The 20,107-nt window shown below is 45.2% G+C and overlaps 1 protein-coding gene across 2 annotated transcripts in view; it reads right to left on the bottom strand.

Annotated features, from left to right (window-relative positions):
• Nucleotides 1-15,315, bottom strand: part of septin12.S (septin 12 S homeolog) — an 84,894-nt gene extending 69,579 nt beyond the window's left edge. Inside the window, exon 1 of one of the 2 annotated variants that reach the window (XM_018237202.2) lies at nt 15,078-15,315. In XM_018237202.2, coding sequence (XP_018092691.1) covers nt 15,078-15,132 — 55 coding nt within the window. In that variant the 5' untranslated portion in view covers nt 15,133-15,315. The remainder of the gene's footprint in view (nt 1-15,077) is intronic. The other variant, XM_041577625.1, reaches the window with a different exon arrangement.
• Between the last annotated feature and the right edge of the window lie 4,792 nt (nt 15,316-20,107).

Genomic DNA, 20,107 nt, shown 5'->3' with positions numbered 1-20,107 from the left:
ATCCCACAGTCACACTCCCTTCCCAGAGACTATTATCCACTGTTACTATAGACACCATCTCTCCCTACTATACCTGTTATCCCACAGTCACACTCCCTTCCCAGAGACTATTATCCACTGTTACTATAGGCACCACCTCTCCCTACTATACCTGCTATCCCACAGTCACACTCCCTTCCCAGAGACTATTATCCACTGTTACTATAGACACCATCTCTCCCTACTATACCTGCTATCCCACAGTCACACTCCCTTCCCAGAGACTATTATCCACTGTTACTATAGGCACCACCTCTCCCTACTATACCTGCTATCCCACAGTCACACTCCCTTCCCAGAGACTATTATCCACTGTTACTATAGACACCATCTCTCCCTACTATACCTGCTATCCCACAGTCACACTCCCTTCCCAGAGACTATTATCCACTGTTACTATAGACACCATCTCTTCCTACTATACCTGTTATCCCACAGTCACACTCCCTTCCCAGAGACTATTATCCCACTGTTACTATAGGCACCATCTCTCCCTACTATACCTGCTATCCCACAGTCACACTCCCTTCCCAGAGACTATTATCCCACTGTTACTATAGACACCATCTCTCCCTACTATACCTGCTATCCCACAGTCACACTCCCTTCCCAGAGACTATTATCCCCACTGTTACTATAGGCACCATCTCTCCCTACTATACCTGCTATCCCACAGTCACACTACCTTCCCAGAGACTATTATCCACGGTTACTATAGACATCATCTCTCCCTACTATACCTGCTATCCCACAGTCACACTCCCTTCCCAGAGACTATTATCCACGGTTACTATAGACACCATCTCTCCCTACTATACCTGCTATCCCACAGTCACACTCCCTTTCCACAGACTATTATCCACTGTTACTATAGACACCATCTCTCCCTACTATACCTGCTATCCCACAGTCACACTCCCTTCCCAGAGACTATTATCCCACTGTTACTATAGACACCATCTCTCCCTACTATACCTGCTATCCCACAGTCACACTCCCTTCCCAGAGACTATTATCCACTGTTACTATAGGCACCAGCTCTCCCTACTATACCTGCTATCCCACAGTCACACTCCCTTCCCAGAGACTATTATCCACTCTTACTATAGGCACCATCTCTCCCTACTATACCTGCTATCCCACAGTCACGCTCCCTTCCCAGAGACTATTATCCACTGTTACTATAGACACCATCTCTCCCTACTATACCTGCTATCCCACAGTCACACTCCCTTCCCAGAGACTATTATCCACTGTTACTATAGGCACCATCTCTCCCTACTATACCTGCTATCCCACAGTCACACTCCCTTCCCAGAGACTATTATCCACTCTTACTATAGGCACCATCTCTCCCTACTATACCTGCTATCCCACAGTCACGCTCCCTTCCCAGAGACTATTATCCACTGTTACTATAGACACCATCTCTCCCTACTATACCTGCTATCCCACAGTCACACTCCCTTCCCAGAGACTATTATCCACTGTTACTATAGACACCATCTCTCCCTACTATACCTGCTATCCCACAGTCACACTCCCTTCCCAGAGACTATTATCCACTGTTACTATAGGCACCATCTCTCCCTACTATACCTGCTATCCCTCAGTCACACTCCCTTCCCAGAGACTATTATCCACTGTTACTATAGGCACCAACTCTCCCTACTATATCTGTTATCCCTTAGCCACAGTCATATAGTTTTTCATGGGGTTTTGCAGCCACACGTCTTTTATAATAAGGCAAGGAGTGAAACAGAGAAGTTGCCCTTCTTCACAAAGTTTTATAAACATGCCCCTTGGGGTTCTGCAGCTGGTGGTAATTGTATAACCTCTGACCTTGCTTAAAGAGATTCCAGGGCACAGTGCACAAGGTACTGCGGTTCAGGAAGGGAGCACACCTGATACGCCACTAGGCATGAAGTTGTACAAGAGCATTTCAACCCCCGCAGGCCACCGTCCAGGGAAAGCACATGCATGTGGCGGAATGTACCCAGGTTGCTCAGCGAAAACGAAATGAATTACAGCTTTCTACTGAAATAACAGTTTTATTTCCATGCAGGTGACTAGAGGTTTCAGATGCAATGCAGCAGACGTCAGCTCATTAACAGACCTGTGAAGTATCATGCAAGGCTGATTTCTGCCAGATTGTTTCTAAAGTCAGAACCAGCAGTGCAGACAGGGACAGACAAATACTGATTTTGGTTACAATGACATTTACCAATACCCGGCACTTTTCAATTAATGTATTTTGAAAACTGGCTTAGAATTACATTGTCATTATGTTATTTTTGGCCTTATATTCCCTTTAATCCCTGGCAAGCTAAAGAAAGTAGGGCCGTGTTTCCTCCCGAGGGTGTGCACACAGTCACGACTGTCATCTGACCCCATCACTCTCTCCGCTTCAGTCGTAAAACAATTGCACTCTAAATAGCTTATCAGTTATTTGCTATGCAAATCAGCCCTCCCTCTGATACAAAGGAATTCCTGGGCCAGATATGGGCGCTTCTGAAGTCACAAAAAATAACATTTTTTTCAAACAAACCAAGGAGAGGGTCACATGGGCGGTTTCCTTGCAACGTTACAGCGGAAATATAAATAGATTATGCCTTTTGTGCAATACACTTCAATCAATATTCTGTGATAGAAGGAGAAAATAGCAGTCATTTGTATTCGATGGCTGCCATATACCTACTGCTATACATACTATAGCCCCCGAGAGCTGTGCTTATATCAGGGGAATTACTGGCAAAAGTGTTATTGTATCTCTCTGAGCAAATGAGCAAATTTAGGGGACTGTTCATGCAGAATCATGCTCATTAAATAGAAATACCAGTGCTTGCATAAATTTTTCATATCCCTCAGCACAGTCTTTTAAAAAAACGAAGCTTGCAAGGTCACACCACACCTTCTGGATTCTATGAAACGATTATAAACCTACAGGAGGGCTATGAGAAGTAATAAGAAAAGATGTGCCCAACCAGCCTCTTATGTCATAAATTAACATTCTCTTCCTAAAAGATTATCCCATGGCTATTATAAGCACCATCTCTCCCTACTATACCTGCTATCCCACAGTCACACTCCCTTCCCAGAGACTATTATCCACTGTTACTATAGGCACCATCTCTCCCTACTATACCTGCTATCCCACAGTCACTCTCCCTTCCCAGAGACTATTATCCCACTGTTACTATAGGCACCATCTCTCCCTACTATACCTGCTATCCCACAGTCACTCTCCCTTCCCAGAGACTATTATCCCACTGTTACTATAGACACCATCTCTCCCTACTATACCTGCTATCCCACAGTCACACTCCCTTCCCAGAGACTATTATCCACTGTTACTATAGACACCATCTCTCCCTACTATACCTGCTATCCCACAGTCACACTCCCTTCCCAGAGACTATTATCCCACTGTTACTATAGGCACCATCTCTCCCTACTATACCTGCTATCCCACAGTCACACTCCCTTCCCAGAGACTATTATCCACTGTTACTATAGGCACCATCTCTCCCTACTATACCTGCTATCCCACAGTCACACTCCCTTCCCAGAGACTATTATCCACTGTTACTATAGACACCATCTCTCCCTACTATACCTGCTATCCCACAGTCACACTCCCTTCCCAGAGACTATTATCCACTGTTACTATAGGCACCATCTCTCCCTACTATACCTGCTATCCCACAGTCACACTCCCTTCCCAGAGACTATTATCCCACTGTTACTATAGGCACCATCTCTTCCTACTATACCTGCTATCCCACAGTCACACTCCCTTCCCAGAGACTATTATACCACTGTTACTATAGACACCATCTCTCCCTACTATACCTGCTATCCCACAGTCACACTCCCTTCCCAGAGACTATTATCCCACTGTTACTATAGGCACCATCTCTTCCTACTATACCTGCTATCCCACAGTCACACTCCCTTCCCAGAGACTATTATCCCACTGCTACTATAGGCAGCATCTCTCCCTACTATACCTGCTATCCCACAGTCACACTCCCTTCCCAGAGACTATTATCCCACTGTTACTATAGACACCATCTCTCCCTACTATACCTGCTATCCCACAGTCACACTCCCTTCCCAGAGACTATTATCCCACTGTTACTATAGGCACCATCTCTTCCTACTATACCTGCTATCCCACAGTCACACTCCCTTCCCAGAGACTATTATCCACTGTTACTATAGACACCATCTCTCCCTACTATACCTGCTATCCCACAGTCACACTCCCTTCCCAGAGACTATTATCCACTGTTACACTATAGGCACCATCTCTCCCTACTATACCTGCTATCCCACAGTCACACTCCCTTCCCAGAGACTATTATCCCACTGTTACTATAGACACCATCTCTCCCTACTATACCTGCTATCCCACAGTCACACTCCCTTCCCAGAGACTATTATCCCACTGTTACTATAGGCACCATCTCTTCCTACTATACCTGCTATCCCACAGTCACACTCCCTTCCCAGAGACTATTATCCCACTGCTACTATAGGCAGCATCTCTCCCTACTATACCTGCTATCCCACAGTCACACTCCCTTCCCAGAGACTATTATCCCACTGTTACTATAGACACCATCTCTCCCTACTATACCTGCTATCCCACAGTCACACTCCCTTCCCAGAGACTATTATCCCACTGTTACTATAGGCACCATCTCTCCCTACTATACCTGCTATCCCACAGTCACACTCCCTTCCCAGAGACTATTATCCACTGTTACTATAGACACCATCTCTCCCTACTATACCTGCTATCCCACAGTCACACTCCCTTCCCAGAGACTATTATCCACTGTTACACTATAGGCACCATCTCTCCCTACTATACCTGCTATCCCACAGTCACACTCCCTTCCCAGAGACTATTATCCCACTGTTACTATAGACACCATCTCTCCCTACTATACCTGCTATCCCACAGTCACACTCCCTTCCCAGAGACTATTATCCCACTGCTACTATAGGCAGCATCCTATTAATAACATTGGCATCAAGAATAATCTTTACTGGCCAGATGGCAACCCTTTACACAAGTGATGCATTTTGCAGCACTAGCTTCAATATAGCTCAGTTGGCGCTTAAAGGAATTGTTCAGTGTAAAAATAAAAACTAGGTAAATAAATAGGCTGTGCAAATTAAATAATGTATCTAATATAGTTAGTAATGTAATGTATAAAGGCTGGAGTGACTGGATGTCTAACACAATAGCCAGACAGCGCCGATTCTACTTACAGCGCCGCCTGAGGCGGCTCCTTCAATGCCGCCCCTCCCTCGCAGGCAGGAACACTAATGCGTAGAGTGCAATTGCGCTCTCTCGCAATAGTAAAGCCGAATTTCCGGTTTAAAAACAGAAATTCGGCTCTTAAAGGTACCAGGAGCGGCTTTTTGCCGCCCCTGGAAACCTCTCCTGCGTTGCCGCCTGTGGCGAGTTTCTCAACTCGCCTCATTGGCGGTGAGCCCCTGTAGCCAGAACACTACTTCCTGCTTTTTCAGCTGTCTTGGTTTCCACTGATTTACCAGGCAGTAACCAAACAGTGACTTGAGGGGGGACCAAATGGGTCATAACTGTTGCTTTTGAATCTGAGCTGAATGCTGAGGATCAATTACAAACTCACTGAACAGTTATGTCCCATGTGACACCCCCTTACAGTCACTGACTAACTCAGAGTTAGAGAGCTGAAAAGCAGGAAGTAGTGTTCTGGCTATTATGTTACACATCCAGTCACTCCAGACTTTATACATTACATTTTTGGCTAACTAACTATATTAGAAACATTTTTTATTTTGCACAGCCTATCTATTTACCCAGTTTTTATTTTCACACTGAACTGTTCCTTTAAATTTCACTACTCCCAGCATTAGAACAGAACAGAGAGCTGACGTGTGGATAATCTATAAGAGCCTAGAATTATAAACTTTCTGTGCTAAACATAATATCTATAAAATAAAATGTGTCTACCACCAATATATAAGCTTTAATCATGTACCAAAACGAAACTCTGAAGAAACAGTCCCATAATATGCCCAGGCAGAGGAATACGTCTATGTTATTACTATATGACTATTACTATGGCCGTTTTAAAAATGGAAACATAATTTGCAGAACCACATGAGCGCTGCAGGGGCTGTATTCTTGGCTACTTCAAACACAAGCCAAGTATTGTCTGGCTAAGATGAAACACTGCCAATGGCTCCCATGCTCCTGTCCCCAGTGCTCCTATACCAAAGAACTCCACCTCTAATCGTTGACCTCTGTCAAAAATTATTGACCCCTAACTCTGTCCCTAGGGGAAAAAGCATTTAAAGACATCCATCCATCACATTGGTAGGCTACTGTACATCAAATAGTTTGGACGAGGGAACAGCCATCTCCAAATAATAAAAACACTGCCCCACAAACCCTAAACTTCTATACACAGGGTATCAATCAGGAATGGCCCAGCCTGCCAGTCATCAGCATTCTTGAGCAACACTCGTATTCTTTACTGAATGAACCTCAAAATACTCCCTATTCTTCCCCTTATACCCCTCACTGTGCCACATACCTTCACCTGCAGTCTAGCAGTCCACGTGGGGTTTGTAGTAACAAAGGCAAACTTTTCCTAATCTTGTAACACCCAACAACCAACCAGCAGTTGGCTTTTAATTGTCACACCCCTATATTAAATCTACTTTAATGATGAGGCTCATGTATTTTTTGGCCACTTATCTTCAGGCTTCCCATCAATCTGGTACCATGCAGCTGAGAAACCACTTATTACAGAAGATTCAATGGCCTCATTGTTTAACTAAACAACTTTGTGTCAACAGGAGCGTGTCGGGCGCTTTCATGATTTGGAAAAGGTATTTACTAACAGGGAGTGTCCAGCAGCTGAGTGCTTTCTTTGTCACTAACTCAATAACTGCATTGATCAGAGTAGGAGGCTACAGCACAAGAAGGTAGCCAGAGGTCCTCCATGTTTGCACAACAACATTAACAATGAATGACATGTCAAAGGAGAGAAAAGAAAACCACTTGCCACTTATTGAGGCCACGTTTCTCTGAAGGAGACTTATCACAGTCTCTGGGCTAATAACTACTGGCGCGATACATGGTACAGTGGCAGATCCATATTATCACGCATATTTTGGCACACAAACTTGGAATACTTCTAGCTACTTTGGTGCACATGTGGCTCCATTTGAAGCATTTAGAAGGGCTGTCCGAGTGAAAACTGCCTGTCCGGTTTACCAATTAGGGGATTGTGATCAGTCAATTGATTATCTCTAGGCCAGAACCGTGCCCCCAACGTCTCCGGACCTGCTTCCGCTGTCACGTGCCCCGCCCCCTGTCGAGAGTCAATCTACCAAAAAGATGGCAATCATAAGCGCAGCCCTCTAGCATCAAAGTAGCTCAGTCACTACCTTTAGCATTAGATTAAAGTATTACAGTAAAGTATGTGGATAAACTTTATAAAAGTTTAGAATTGATTTGGAAAATGTTTGCTTGTTGAAATATAACATGATCTGATGGGCCAAAAGATAGCCTTGACCTTTGTGGCAAAAGTCTGGCATTTCATGGGCTAAAGGCCCTGAACAAAGTTGGAACTTCAAGTGGGTCCTGAGCTGGGCCTTCAAGTGTGGCTTCATAAGCTATGGGTGGCCAAGGCCAAGGGTTGGATCTTTAAAGTGAGGCCCTGACTAAAGTCTTGACTTTTCAAAGTAGTTCATGGGGGGGGTGAACAAAGGCTGGACCTTTAAGAGTATTTTCATGAGCTAAAGGTGGCAAGATGCTGGACCTTCCAGGGTTGCTTCAAGAGCCAGGGGTAGCATTGACCAAAGACTGGACCATAAAGGGGCACCATGAACAAAGGTTGGATCTTCAAGGGAGTCTTCACAGGTTAAGGGTGGCCCTGGCCAGATGCTAGATATTCCAGGGTGATTTTAATAGTTAAGGGTGGTCCTGGCAAAGGTTGGACCTACAAGGGAAGCTTTGACCAAATAATTGCCCTTAAAAGGTGGTTTTGTGCCTAAAGGGGACTTTAACCAAAGCTTGGAGCTTGGATTGCTTTATGAGCAGCCCTGACAAAAGGTTGGACATTCAAGAGGAGCCCAGACCAATAGTTTTACCTTTCAGGTTGGCTGCAATCTTAACCAGTCAACAGTTATGTCCAAAATATCTTTGAGTCCTTTGCGGAAGATGCTTGATGTTTTACGTATCACTTAGTAATACACAAAAGCTATGAATATCTTGTAAATCCTTATAAACGGTGAGTTCTGATGTCATCAGTTATAAATGGTGAGTTCTGATGTCATTTCTGTCACATGACTCACTGAAATTTGTGTATTATAATAAATAAAGTATATCAGAAGTTACCTCGGAGTTCCATGACCTCTATAAAAACACTCGGCCTTCAGCCTCGTGTTTTTATATGGTCATGAAACTCCTCGGTAACTTATAATATCCTTATACTTTACAAGAGGGGGTACTTTATTCACTATTTATTGGAACTGTAAATCACAGGCATCTACTTAAAGGGCAGGTGCAATGGAAGCTCTAAAGCAAATGAATGACGCTGCCTTATTTATGGAGACCGGTCAATTGGTAGAGAACAATTATTTCGAATTAATTTTTAATGACAATAGACAATTGGGGTTGCGCAGCTAGAATGAGGACAAGATACTTAACTTTAGAATGTAATGTCTCCTTGATCCATTTTATCTTCTCTTATTGTGAGCAGAGAGAGGACAGCCCTAAACAGATGGGGGCTTCCATGATTATTTTAGCACTTATCTCAAGTGAACAATTAATCAGCAAGACTGTTTGTTCATTAAAGGAGCTCTTTCTGATGTTCTGTTTGTCTAACGATTTGGTGATATCACCTCCCTCCCAGTTTCCTATTATCCCCTAATATCGTGTAAGTAATCACATTACAAGGCCTATGTTAAAGGCAATGGCACATGAGTCATGACAGTTTTTTGGCACATGAGTCAAGTTAGGTTTTTTTTTTGTTCAACTGATTGCTAGCTCAGTGGGTGGCTCTTCTCGTTCATTTGATTTGCATTCACACAGACCCATGACTCAAAGCTGTGAATACACTTTAAGATCTGCTTGTATGGCATGGTCATCAATGGAACAGAACCTAAAGGAGAACGAATGGTAAAATACAAATAAAGCTCTATGTAGTGCTTTAAGTCAAGAGCTACTTACAGTCAGGGCCAGATTTGTGGGCAGGCCACAAAGGCCCGGGTTAAGGGTGGTAAATTACAGGGTTCGGCATGCCGCCCGCTAGCCGCATCTGAACTGAGGACTGGGCGGGAGATTTTGAGTTGTTTAAATCTCCCACCCGCCCGGTCCCCAGTTCTGGCAATCTAGGCTCACCTGCAACGTAGGTGAGTGGTGGGGCCGGTAAAGTTTTCCCAAAAAGGTGGCAACCCTACCCAGCACCCAGACCCACTACCCAACAGCTTGCTTACCCCCGACCCAGCACCCACAAAAACTGGAAGTGACGTCACATTTAACAGGAAGTGGTGTCACTTTTACACAGAAGTGACATCACGCAGGACCCTATTCCAATACCACAAACTCAGGAGAGGGTAGAAGGTTGGAGGGACCAGTCATGCAACATAGACGGGTACCCAGACAGGTTACCAGCAGACTACCTGCACAGAAATTCAGGTATTCAGAAATTTCTGCCCAAAACCAGACCACCTTGCGGGTATTCCGTTGGTACCTGACCTGATGCAGGACTCTAATCTGTGACCCTAGCATATCATATGTCAGACTGGAAGACTGCTCAATGGAAAGCCAAGTCATTTACAGACCACAACAACATGCGGTTGCAGAATTATACTGTCCTCCTCAAACTTTAAAGGAGAACCAAACCTCAACAAAGAATTCAAAATGCTACCAGCCCAAGCTCTATGCCTATGAAGAGGCCACCAGTAGCTCCCCATCTTCTTTTCTGCTGATTCCCAGCACAACATGACCCCTAAGCTTAGCTTCTCAAGAGCAGCCCAGAGCACACTGAGCATGTGCAGTGCCACTTATGCTCATGAAGGCCTGGCTCATTACTGTTCTAGGGCTGCTGTTCTCTGTGCAGGTACAGTAAATTCAATGTATATTTACAGTATTTATAGCCTAGAAGTTTAGTTGTCCTCTAATTTCAACAACTGTTTGTCTTACAACCCATTTTGGAGGCATATAGAAGACATGATATAGATGCTCAGTCTTGCTATCTAGGTCAAACAACTCTAAGAACCCCCCCCCCAAAAAAAAAACGAAAGTCCTAGCGGAGCCTAGAATGACATCACATGATCAGAAATCTTTAAGGCATTTGCTCATTGTCTCCTTTGATTTGAGAACTTTCTTTTTCCATTAGCGAGTCCGGTGTTGGCGGCGGGCATAATCCTATAAGTCGCATTAGGCCACTACACTGTGCCCGTCTGCTGTTCAGTCTTTCCACATCCCTTCAGGGATAATCACACTGACAGCTCAGGAAGCCCTGACGTCAGCCCCATCTGCTGATTAGCCATGGTCAGTGTCAGGATAAAGAGAGTAAGGAGCAGGAGGAAGCTGCCATGTGATAACAAGACAACCCATTACATGGTCACACTGCCCTTGGCATGCTATTCATATAGAGTATTTGCCCACTGTGATGGCAAAGGGAAGTCAGTCTGCTCTGCAATGCTTCCTTACAGCTTATTCTTTGCACAGGACAGGAACAGCAAGTTACATTCATTGGCTCAGGGTCACTTTAACGGGAATATTACATTCTAATCATTTTATTTTATTATAAGCACAATAAATAGCAATTATAGGCAACAAAAGGATGAGGCTAGTGGCATAGGGTGACTTTAACCCACTGAAATGTGCCCAAAATCTCAGCAACACCAGTACTATAGGACTCAAATGGGGGGTAGCAGGGTACATATTGGGTCACTGCACTGTACTGAAAGGGAGTGGCTATGTTGCTAGCCTCAGAAGAAGTGTTATTCCTAGGTTCTGAGAAAGTAATAAAGAAAAAAAGAAGGAAGAAAGAAAGAAAGAAAGAAAGAAAGAAAGAAAGAAAGAAAGAAAGAAAGAAAGAAAGGGGATGGTGTTGTTAGTCCCACTGGGAGTGGGAAAGGGTGTGAGCCGAATGAGATACAGTCAAAGGGAAAGGTATGCTCCCTATGAGGTGAGGCTGAAGCAGGGGCGCTCCACCAATGGGGCGAGTTGAGACACTCGCCTCAGGCGGCAGCGCCCCCCTGGTTACCAGGGGCGGCAAAAATGCCGCTCCTGGTAACTAAGAGCCGAATTTCCGGTTTTCAACCCGGAAATTCGGCTCTTCTAGTGCAGAGAGCGCAATTGCGCTCTCTGCACTAGCGTCGTGCAGCGCCCCGACCCCCTCCTGCGCAAAAAATGTGAGCGCCGGGAGGAGGGGTCGGGGCGGCAACGGAAGGCCGCCTCAGGCGGCATAAAGGCGCGGATCGGCGTTGGGCTGAAGGGTAGAAAAGGGATATGTATTCTCTGTGAAAGGGAGGCCAAAGAGCTAGAGACAAGGGAGGCCAGAGAACTAGAGACAAGGGAGGCCAGAGAGCTAGAGACAAGGGAGAACCAGAGAGCTAGAGACAAGCAAGAACCAGAGAGCTAGAGACAAGGGAGGCCAGAGAGCTAGAGACAAGATATAACCAGAGAGCTAGAGACAAGGGAGGTCAGGGAGCTAGAGACAAGGGAGAACCAGAGAGCTAGAGATAAGCGAGAACCAGAGAGCTAGAGACAAGGGAGGCCAGAGACATAGAGACAAGAGAGAAAAGAGAGCTAAAGACAAGGGAGGACAAAGAGCTAGAGACAAGGGAGGCCAGATAGCTAGAGACAAGGGAGACAAGGAAGAAAAGAGAGCTAGAGACAAGGGAGGCCAAAGAGCTGGAGACAAAGGAGGCCAGATAGCTAGAGACAAGGGAGGCCAGAGAGCTAGAGACAAGGGAGGCCAGAGAGCTAGAGACAAGGGAGAACCAGAGAGCTAGAGACAAGCAAGAACCTGAGAGCTAGAGACAAGGGAGGCCAAAGAGCTAGAGACAAGGGAGAACCAGAGAGCTAAATACAAGGGAGGACAACGAGCTAGAGACAAGGGAGGCCAGATAGCTAGAGACAAGGGAGAAAAGAGAGCTAGAGACAAGGGAGGCCAAAGAGCTAGAGACAAGGGAGGCCAGATAGCTAGAGACAAGGGAGAACCAGTGAGCTAGAGACAAGTGAGAACCAGAGAGCTAGAGACAAGGGAGAAACAGAGAGCTAGAGACAAGCAAGAACCAGAGAGCTAGAGACAAGGGAGGCCAGAGAGCTAGAGACAAGATATAACCAGAGAGCTAGAGACAAGGGAGGTCAGGGAGCTAGAGACAAGGGAGAACCAGAGAGCTAGAGATAAGCGAGAACCAGAGAGCTAGAGACAAGGGAGGCCAGAGACATAGAGACAAGAGAGAAAAGAGAGCTAAAGACAAGGGAGGACAAAGAGCTAGAGACAAGGGAGGCCAGATAGCTAGAGACAAGGGAGACAAGGAAGAAAAGAGAGCTAGAGACAAGGGAGGCCAAAGAGCTGGAGACAAAGGAGGCCAGATAGCTAGAGACAAGGGAGGCCAGAGAGCTAGAGACAAGGGAGGCCAGAGAGCTAGAGACAAGGGAGAACCAGAGAGCTAGAGACAAGCAAGAACCTGAGAGCTAGAGACAAGGGAGGCCAAAGAGCTAGAGACAAGGGAGAACCAGAGAGCTAAATACAAGGGAGGACAACGAGCTAGAGACAAGGGAGGCCAGATAGCTAGAGACAAGGGAGAAAAGAGAGCTAGAGACAAGGGAGGCCAAAGAGCTAGAGACAAGGGAGGCCAGATAGCTAGAGACAAGGGAGAACCAGTGAGCTAGAGACAAGTGAGAACCAGAGAGCTAGAGACAAGGGAGAAACAGAGAGCTAGAGACAAGGGAGGCCAGAGAGCTAGAGACAAGGGAGAACCAGAGAGCTAGAGACAAGAGAGAACCAGAGAGCTAGAGACAAGGGAGGCCAGAGAGCTGGAGACAAGGGAGACAAGGGAGAAAAGAGAGCTAGAGACAAGGGAGGCCAAAGAGCTAGAGACAAGGGAGGCCAGATAGCTAGAGACAAGGGAGAACCGGAGAGCGAGAGACAAGGGAGAACCAGAGAGCTAGAGACAAGGGAGGCCAGAGAGCTAGAGACAAGGGAGAACCAGAGAGCTAGAGACAAGGGAGAACCAGAGAGCTAGAGACAAGAGAGAACCAGAGAGCTAGAGACAAGGGAGGCCAGAGAGCTGGAGACAAGGGAGAAAAGAGAGCTAGAGACAAGGGAGGCCAAAGAGCTAGAGACAAGGGAGGCCAGATAGCTAGAGACAAGGGAGAACCGGAGAGCGAGAGACAAGGGAGAACCAGAGAGCTAGAGACAAGGGAGGCCAGAGAGCTGGAGACAAGGGAGAACCAGAGAGCTAAAGACAAGAGAGAACCAGAGAGCTAGAGACAAGGGAGAACCAGAGAGCTGGAGACAAGGGAGACTAGAGAACTGGAGACAAGGGAGACCAGAAAGCTAGAGACAAGGGAGGCCAGAGAGCTAAAGACAAAGGAGGCCAGAGAGCTAAAGACAAAGGAGGCCAGAGAGCTAGAGACAGAAGATGATTAGAAAGAAGGAGGGGGGGAGAGAGAAAGTGGGGGGGTTCCTAAAGAGAGAGAGAGAGAGAGAGAATGTAGGGGCAGAGTACAGAGTTGCACAGACATGGCGAACAACTGATATGAGAGATCCAGTAGTGACGCACAGTCAGATACAGTGTCATGAAATGAGCTACACTGATATATTCTAATTCTACACAACCAGGACACAATGCACAAAGGGGTTCCACTGTGTCCTGTACAGTCACAACATTCCTGCACTACTGACACTTCAACACACTCATATAAACTACTGCCACACATATACATTCACATACACACATATATATTCACATACACACATATACATTCACATACACACATATATATTCACATACACACATATATATTCACATACACACATATACATTCACATACACACATATATATTCACATACACACATATATATTCACACACACACATATATATTCACATACACACATATATATTCACATACACACATATACATTCACATAAACACATATATATTCACATACACACATATATATTCACACACACACATATATATTCACATACACACATATATATTCACATACACACATATATATTCACATACACACATATACATTCACATACACACATATATATTCACATACACACATATATATTCACATACACACATATATATTCACATACACACATATATATTCACATACACACATATACATTCACATACACACATATATATTCACATACACACATATACATTCACATACACACATATATATTCACATACACACATATATATTCACATACACACATATATATTCACATACACACATATATATTCACATACACACATATATATTCACATACACACATATATATTCACATACACACATATATATTCACATACACACATATATATTCACATACACACATATACATTCACATAAACACATATATATTCACATACACACATATATATTCACATACACACATATATATTCACATACACACATATACAATATATTGATTCTGGCTTGAACAATGACACACTGATATAAAGTCACACAATAACTGTCACACTCAAGTCTCTCTGTTACAGACACATCCCAGGGAAGAGACTGCTACTCCCAGACACAAACTGATGGGAATCCTGTAGCAGCAGTTGCAGTTGGTCACTGTATTGAGATACACAGGCTGGGCACACAGAGGAGACACAGGAAAGCTGTAGAGTGTGTATGGGCAGTGCTACTGGGGGCACATGGCGATTAAGTGGTAGATGCACAGTCGCATAGTCGCATAGTCGCACAGTCGCACATAGTCGCACATAGTCGCATATAGAAGCACAGGGTCACTTACCCTCAAAGTCGGAGAGGATCCCCTCCAGGTGGTCGCTGACCGACAGCTCGGACATAGTTGTCCCTTCCCTGAGCAGGTGTGTGGGTTTGGGAGGTTTGGGCTGCGACAGGGTCTCCGACCCAATCAGACAGGACAATGAGAGCGCAGAGTGGGATGACTGGGGTTATAGAGGGATATAGAGTGAGAGCAGCTCCCCTAGTTCCCTGCCAGTCTGAAACTGTGATCAGCTCGGAGAGGGGAGGGACACAGATCAGTTACATGGCCCCTTCCCCTCCCATTCTCCCAAATACCTACATCCCCCTCTCCCTCCCCCCCTCCTGCCTCTCTGTCATGTGCACATCTGGGAGCCTGGGGGGAGACACATGTCTCTGGGACACTTCTTGCATCTCATAAGCTTTGTTTGCCTTTAAATTCAACTTAGTATGATGTACAGACAGAAATTCTAACACATGTTGCAATTGGTGTTTCATTTTTTATTATTTGCTGGTTTTTGAGTTATTTAGCTTTTTATTCAGCAGCTCTCCAGTTTGCAATTTCAGCAATCCGGTTGCTAGGGTCTAAATCATCCTAGCAACCATGCATTGATTTGAATAAGAGACTGGAATATGAATAGGAGAGGGACTGAATAAAGAGGAGGAATAAAAAGTAACAATAACAATACATTTGTAGCCTTAGGGTCAGGGCACACAGGCAGATTCGGGGAGATTAGTCGCCCGGCGACAAATCTCCTCTTCTTCGGGGTGACTAATCTCCCCAAACTGCCTTCTTGCCAGCTAGAATGCAAATCACCGGCGGGATGGCACTCGGAGCGATTCATTTTACGAAGTCGCCCAAAGTTGCCTGACGAGGAAACTTCGGGCGACTTCGGAAAACGAATCGCTCCAGCGATTTACATTTTAGCCGACGGGAAGGCAGGGGATTTATTCGCTGGGCGACTAATCTCCCCGAATCTGCCTGTGTGCCCTGACCATTACAGAGCTTTTGTTTTTTAGATGGGGGTCTGTTGACCCCTATTTCAAAGCTGGAAAGAGTCACAATAAGGAGAATAATTCAAGAACTATAAAAAAAATAATAATAATGAAGACCAATTGAAAAGTTAATTAGAATTGATCAGGAGTCCCATATACTCCCCAGGTGGGGGGGGGGGTGAGTAGCCAAACTACAAATTGCGGCATCGTTAGCATGGGGGGGGGATAGCTGCTGGGGAATAGCCCTGTGGAGGGGAGAGCTGAAGGCAGGGGTGTAAGTGTCAGGGGGAGGCTATAGGTGCAATGGAGACACCCAGTGGAGGTAGAGCTGAGTGGGTGCTGTGTGCTTCTGGGAATGCTGGGATTTGTAGTTCACACTAGGGGACACAGTGAGAGGGCAGTGAAGGGCAAAAGGCAGGAGGTTAATAAGGGAGAGATGGCGACTGACGCAGTAGGACTCAAGGAAACAATTGGCCATTCATTAGCCGCTGTAACAAAACAAGGTCTGTGAGGCCGACACCAGAATGGCAGCATCTGTGTGACATGAGGCTCGGCACGCACACCCCTCTCCGGCCTTACTCAGCTAAAACCTGTGGCCCTTGTCATGTTGTTAAACTACAACTCCCGAAGTCTGACTGTGGCTGTTTGGAGCTATAGTGTAATCATGGCAGGTAGAGAATGGTACAGTCTCAGGGACTTCCTTTAATCTCAGGGGGTGCTGCTATTGGTACTCACTCCGCTGCCACTTTAACTGTCCCTTGGGCCCCCTGTCCTAGTGTATTCCTAGTTTTTGGGTCTACAAATGTTGCAGAACTACAACTCCCAGAATTCCACAATATATAACGAAGGGTTAAAACACGGTGCAATTTAAAGGAGAAGGAAAGGCTAAAACTAAGTAAGCTTTATCAGAAAGGTCTATATAAATATACCAGTAAACCCTCAAAGTAATGCTGCTCTGAGTCCTCTGTCAAAAGAAACATCACATTTCTTTCCTTCTATTGTGTACTCATGGGCTTCTGTATCAGACTTCCTGTTTTCAGCTTAAACCTCCAGGGCTAGGGCTTGAGCATGCTCAGTTTGCTCCTCTCCCTCCCATCCCTTCTCTGCTGTAATCTGAGCCCAGAACCATGGTTGGACTGGGACACCTGGGGCCCACCAAAAAATCTCAGACATGGGGCCCACCTGGTACTATTTTCTTCTCTCACTCAACCTCTATTCTCCTAGTCTCTTTTATTTACACACTGTAATCTATTATTCCATCTATTTAGCCTCTTTGTTCTCATAGAAATAAGGAATGACCATGAAATAGGCCAAATGTTTAGAAGCAGGAGGCCCCACTGACACTTGGGACCACCGGGAGTTTTCCTGGTATCCCTGTGGGCCAGCCCGACACTGCCCAGAGCTATGAGAGACTCAGACCGGAAGTGATGTCACACCAAGCTAATATGGCATCTGTTATCCTAAACAAAGAGAGAGAGCTTCTAGAGTTCTTTACTCAGGTATGGTAAAACATTCTGCAAAATAAATAGTGTTATAGCACTATGGTGGCTAATCTATTGGCAATAAACTGCTTCTGTAGCTTTCCTTCTCCTTTAAATGCTTCAATTAAAACATGCTGCCAAAACTATTCCCATGATCCTCCCAAATCCTGCCCACGTTCCTGCTCCTTTTGCACCCCACAAATTGCACCTTTTCATCTCGGGCCCTCCTATGCCATTGGGCCTCTAACTGCAGTACCCTCTGTAACCCTCATCATACACAGGCAGACATGGTTGAGCAGATTTGGACCATAATGCACCACCAGCTGGGCAATTGCCATTAAAATGAATGGAAGGTGATTCCGGTGGCAAAATGTCTGGAATGCTGCCTGTGTCATTGCCCTTCGGTTGATGCTGCTCTGTTTGTTTTTAAAGAATGGAGTGTAGTCTCCTTCCTACCTCCCAGAGAGCAGCAGTATGGGCATGCTTTACGGCTGAGATTCTACATATTCCACTCATGTGAAAAAGAGATGGCTTTGCTTGCTGTGCTTTAGATAAATTCAAGCAGCAGTGGCCATACATGCACTACAAATCCCAGAATCCTTATAGGCAGTTTAGAGGCTAAATGAACCTCTGGCTAATGACAGAGTTCAGGGGCTCAAGACTGAAGACATGAGCAGAGTGAGACACAGAGTGAGTTTGAAGGAGTAGTTCACCTATAAGTAAATGTTAGTGTTTTATAGAATGGCCAATACATATAGCACTCGGTTCTACCCTTACCCACATGCCATCACCACAGGTCCAGGGTACCTGCAAATCTTGGAGATATCACCAATTCTAGAACACTTCTGGCCAAAAATGTTCTACTGGTATGTGACCTGTTATCCAGAATGCTCGGGACCTAGTGTTTTTTAGATAATGGACCTTTCTTTAATTTGCTTCATACTTTAAATCTACTAGAAAATCATTTAAGCATTAAATAAACCCAATAGCAGTGTCGGACTGGCCCACAGGGATACCAGGAAAAGTCCCGGTGGGCCCAGGTGTCAGTGGGGCCTCCTGCTTCTAAACATTTGACCTATTTCATGGCCATTCCCTATTTCTCGGCTAAATTTAAAAGAAAAGGCTAAAATCATAGATTATTGTATATTAAGAAAAGAGACTAGGAGAATAGAGGTTGAGTGAGGAGAGGAAATAAAATAGTACTGAGAGTGGGCCCCTGATCTAAGGTTTTTGGGTGGCTCCTGGTGTCCCAGTCTGACGCTGCCCAATAGGCTGGTTTTGCTTCCAATAAGGATTAATTATTAATAATCTTAGTTGGGATCAAGTACAAGCTACTGTTTTATTATTACAGAGAAAAAGGAAATCATTTTTAAAAATTGGGATGATTTGGATAATACGGAGTCTATGGAAGATGGCCTTTCCGTATTTTGGAGCTTTCTGGATATCAGGTTTACGGATAACGGATCCCATAGCTGTACTAGTTATGAGAAACCTGTAGCCCTCCAGCACTCTATGCCATTCTCTACCCCCTCTGCTGAAAGGCTGCGCCATGCATGCACCTTGTAAAGATCTGATTGGCCAAGGAACTCTAAAGCAATGGAATTTATTAGCATAACATGGAATAGGTACTGTGTGTATATGGGAAAAGATTAACATTCCCCAAATGTGGGATATTTGTCTAAAATTGCTGGGTGGCAGTCAGACGCACACTCACACCCAAATCATATCCACACAGAGATAGGGATCCGCTGGGAGATAAGGATCCAGTAAAGGAGTCATTATTCTGCTCCCCCAGCCCCTGATTATTTCATGCTATAATATGATATAAAACATATGAGATATATAAGGATCTCAGCCCCAGATTATGGAGAGTATCAAGCAATTGAATGACATAGGAGATTTATATTGGTTATTAGAGGCCTCTGATACCCAGCAGAGAGGGCTGAAGGGAAGGAGAGCAGAACAGACGCCGGCACGGAGGTGTCAATGAGATTTGGAAGGCCTGTGTTAATGTTTGGGAAAGAAGACCCACCCTGTGTCAGCATCTGTCTAAGTATCTGTTAGCATCCGGGTGCTAATGCAGCCAAGTTGGGGGGAAGCTGAGCTCACCCTGTGCTAACATGGCCTGGAATATTGCTTTGCATCCCATAGTCCTCTGCTTCTTCCCAGAATTCCAGGGAATAACTGCTGGAGGGTCCAATGGGCCTGAGACTGATCAGAGAAGTTCATTGTATGTTTATGAAAAATGCCTTCTTATTAAAGCGGACCCTAACATGACATTCCCGTGGGACACAGTAACGTTCACTTATGTTTACTGCTTGGTGTATAGAAGGCTTCCAGTACATGGCCACATGCCATCCTGTGCCAACTGAAATGCTATTGGGCTAAATGTGGATTGTCTCGCTTCCATGCCCACCCCTGTGTGTGCCCCATGCCATGTTCTGTAGGCACCCAGCTATATATATTGTGCCCCATGCCATGTTCTGTAGGCACCCAGCTATATATATTGTGCCCCATGCCATGTTCTGTAGGCACCCAGCTATATATATTGTGCCCCATGCCATGTTCTGTAGGCACCCAG

The sequence above is a fragment of the Xenopus laevis genome, chromosome 9_10S (genome assembly GCF_017654675.1).
Source record: "Xenopus laevis strain J_2021 chromosome 9_10S, Xenopus_laevis_v10.1, whole genome shotgun sequence".
NCBI lineage: Eukaryota > Metazoa > Chordata > Amphibia > Anura > Pipidae > Xenopus > Xenopus laevis.
This window is presented reverse-complemented; position numbering and strand designations above follow the sequence as displayed.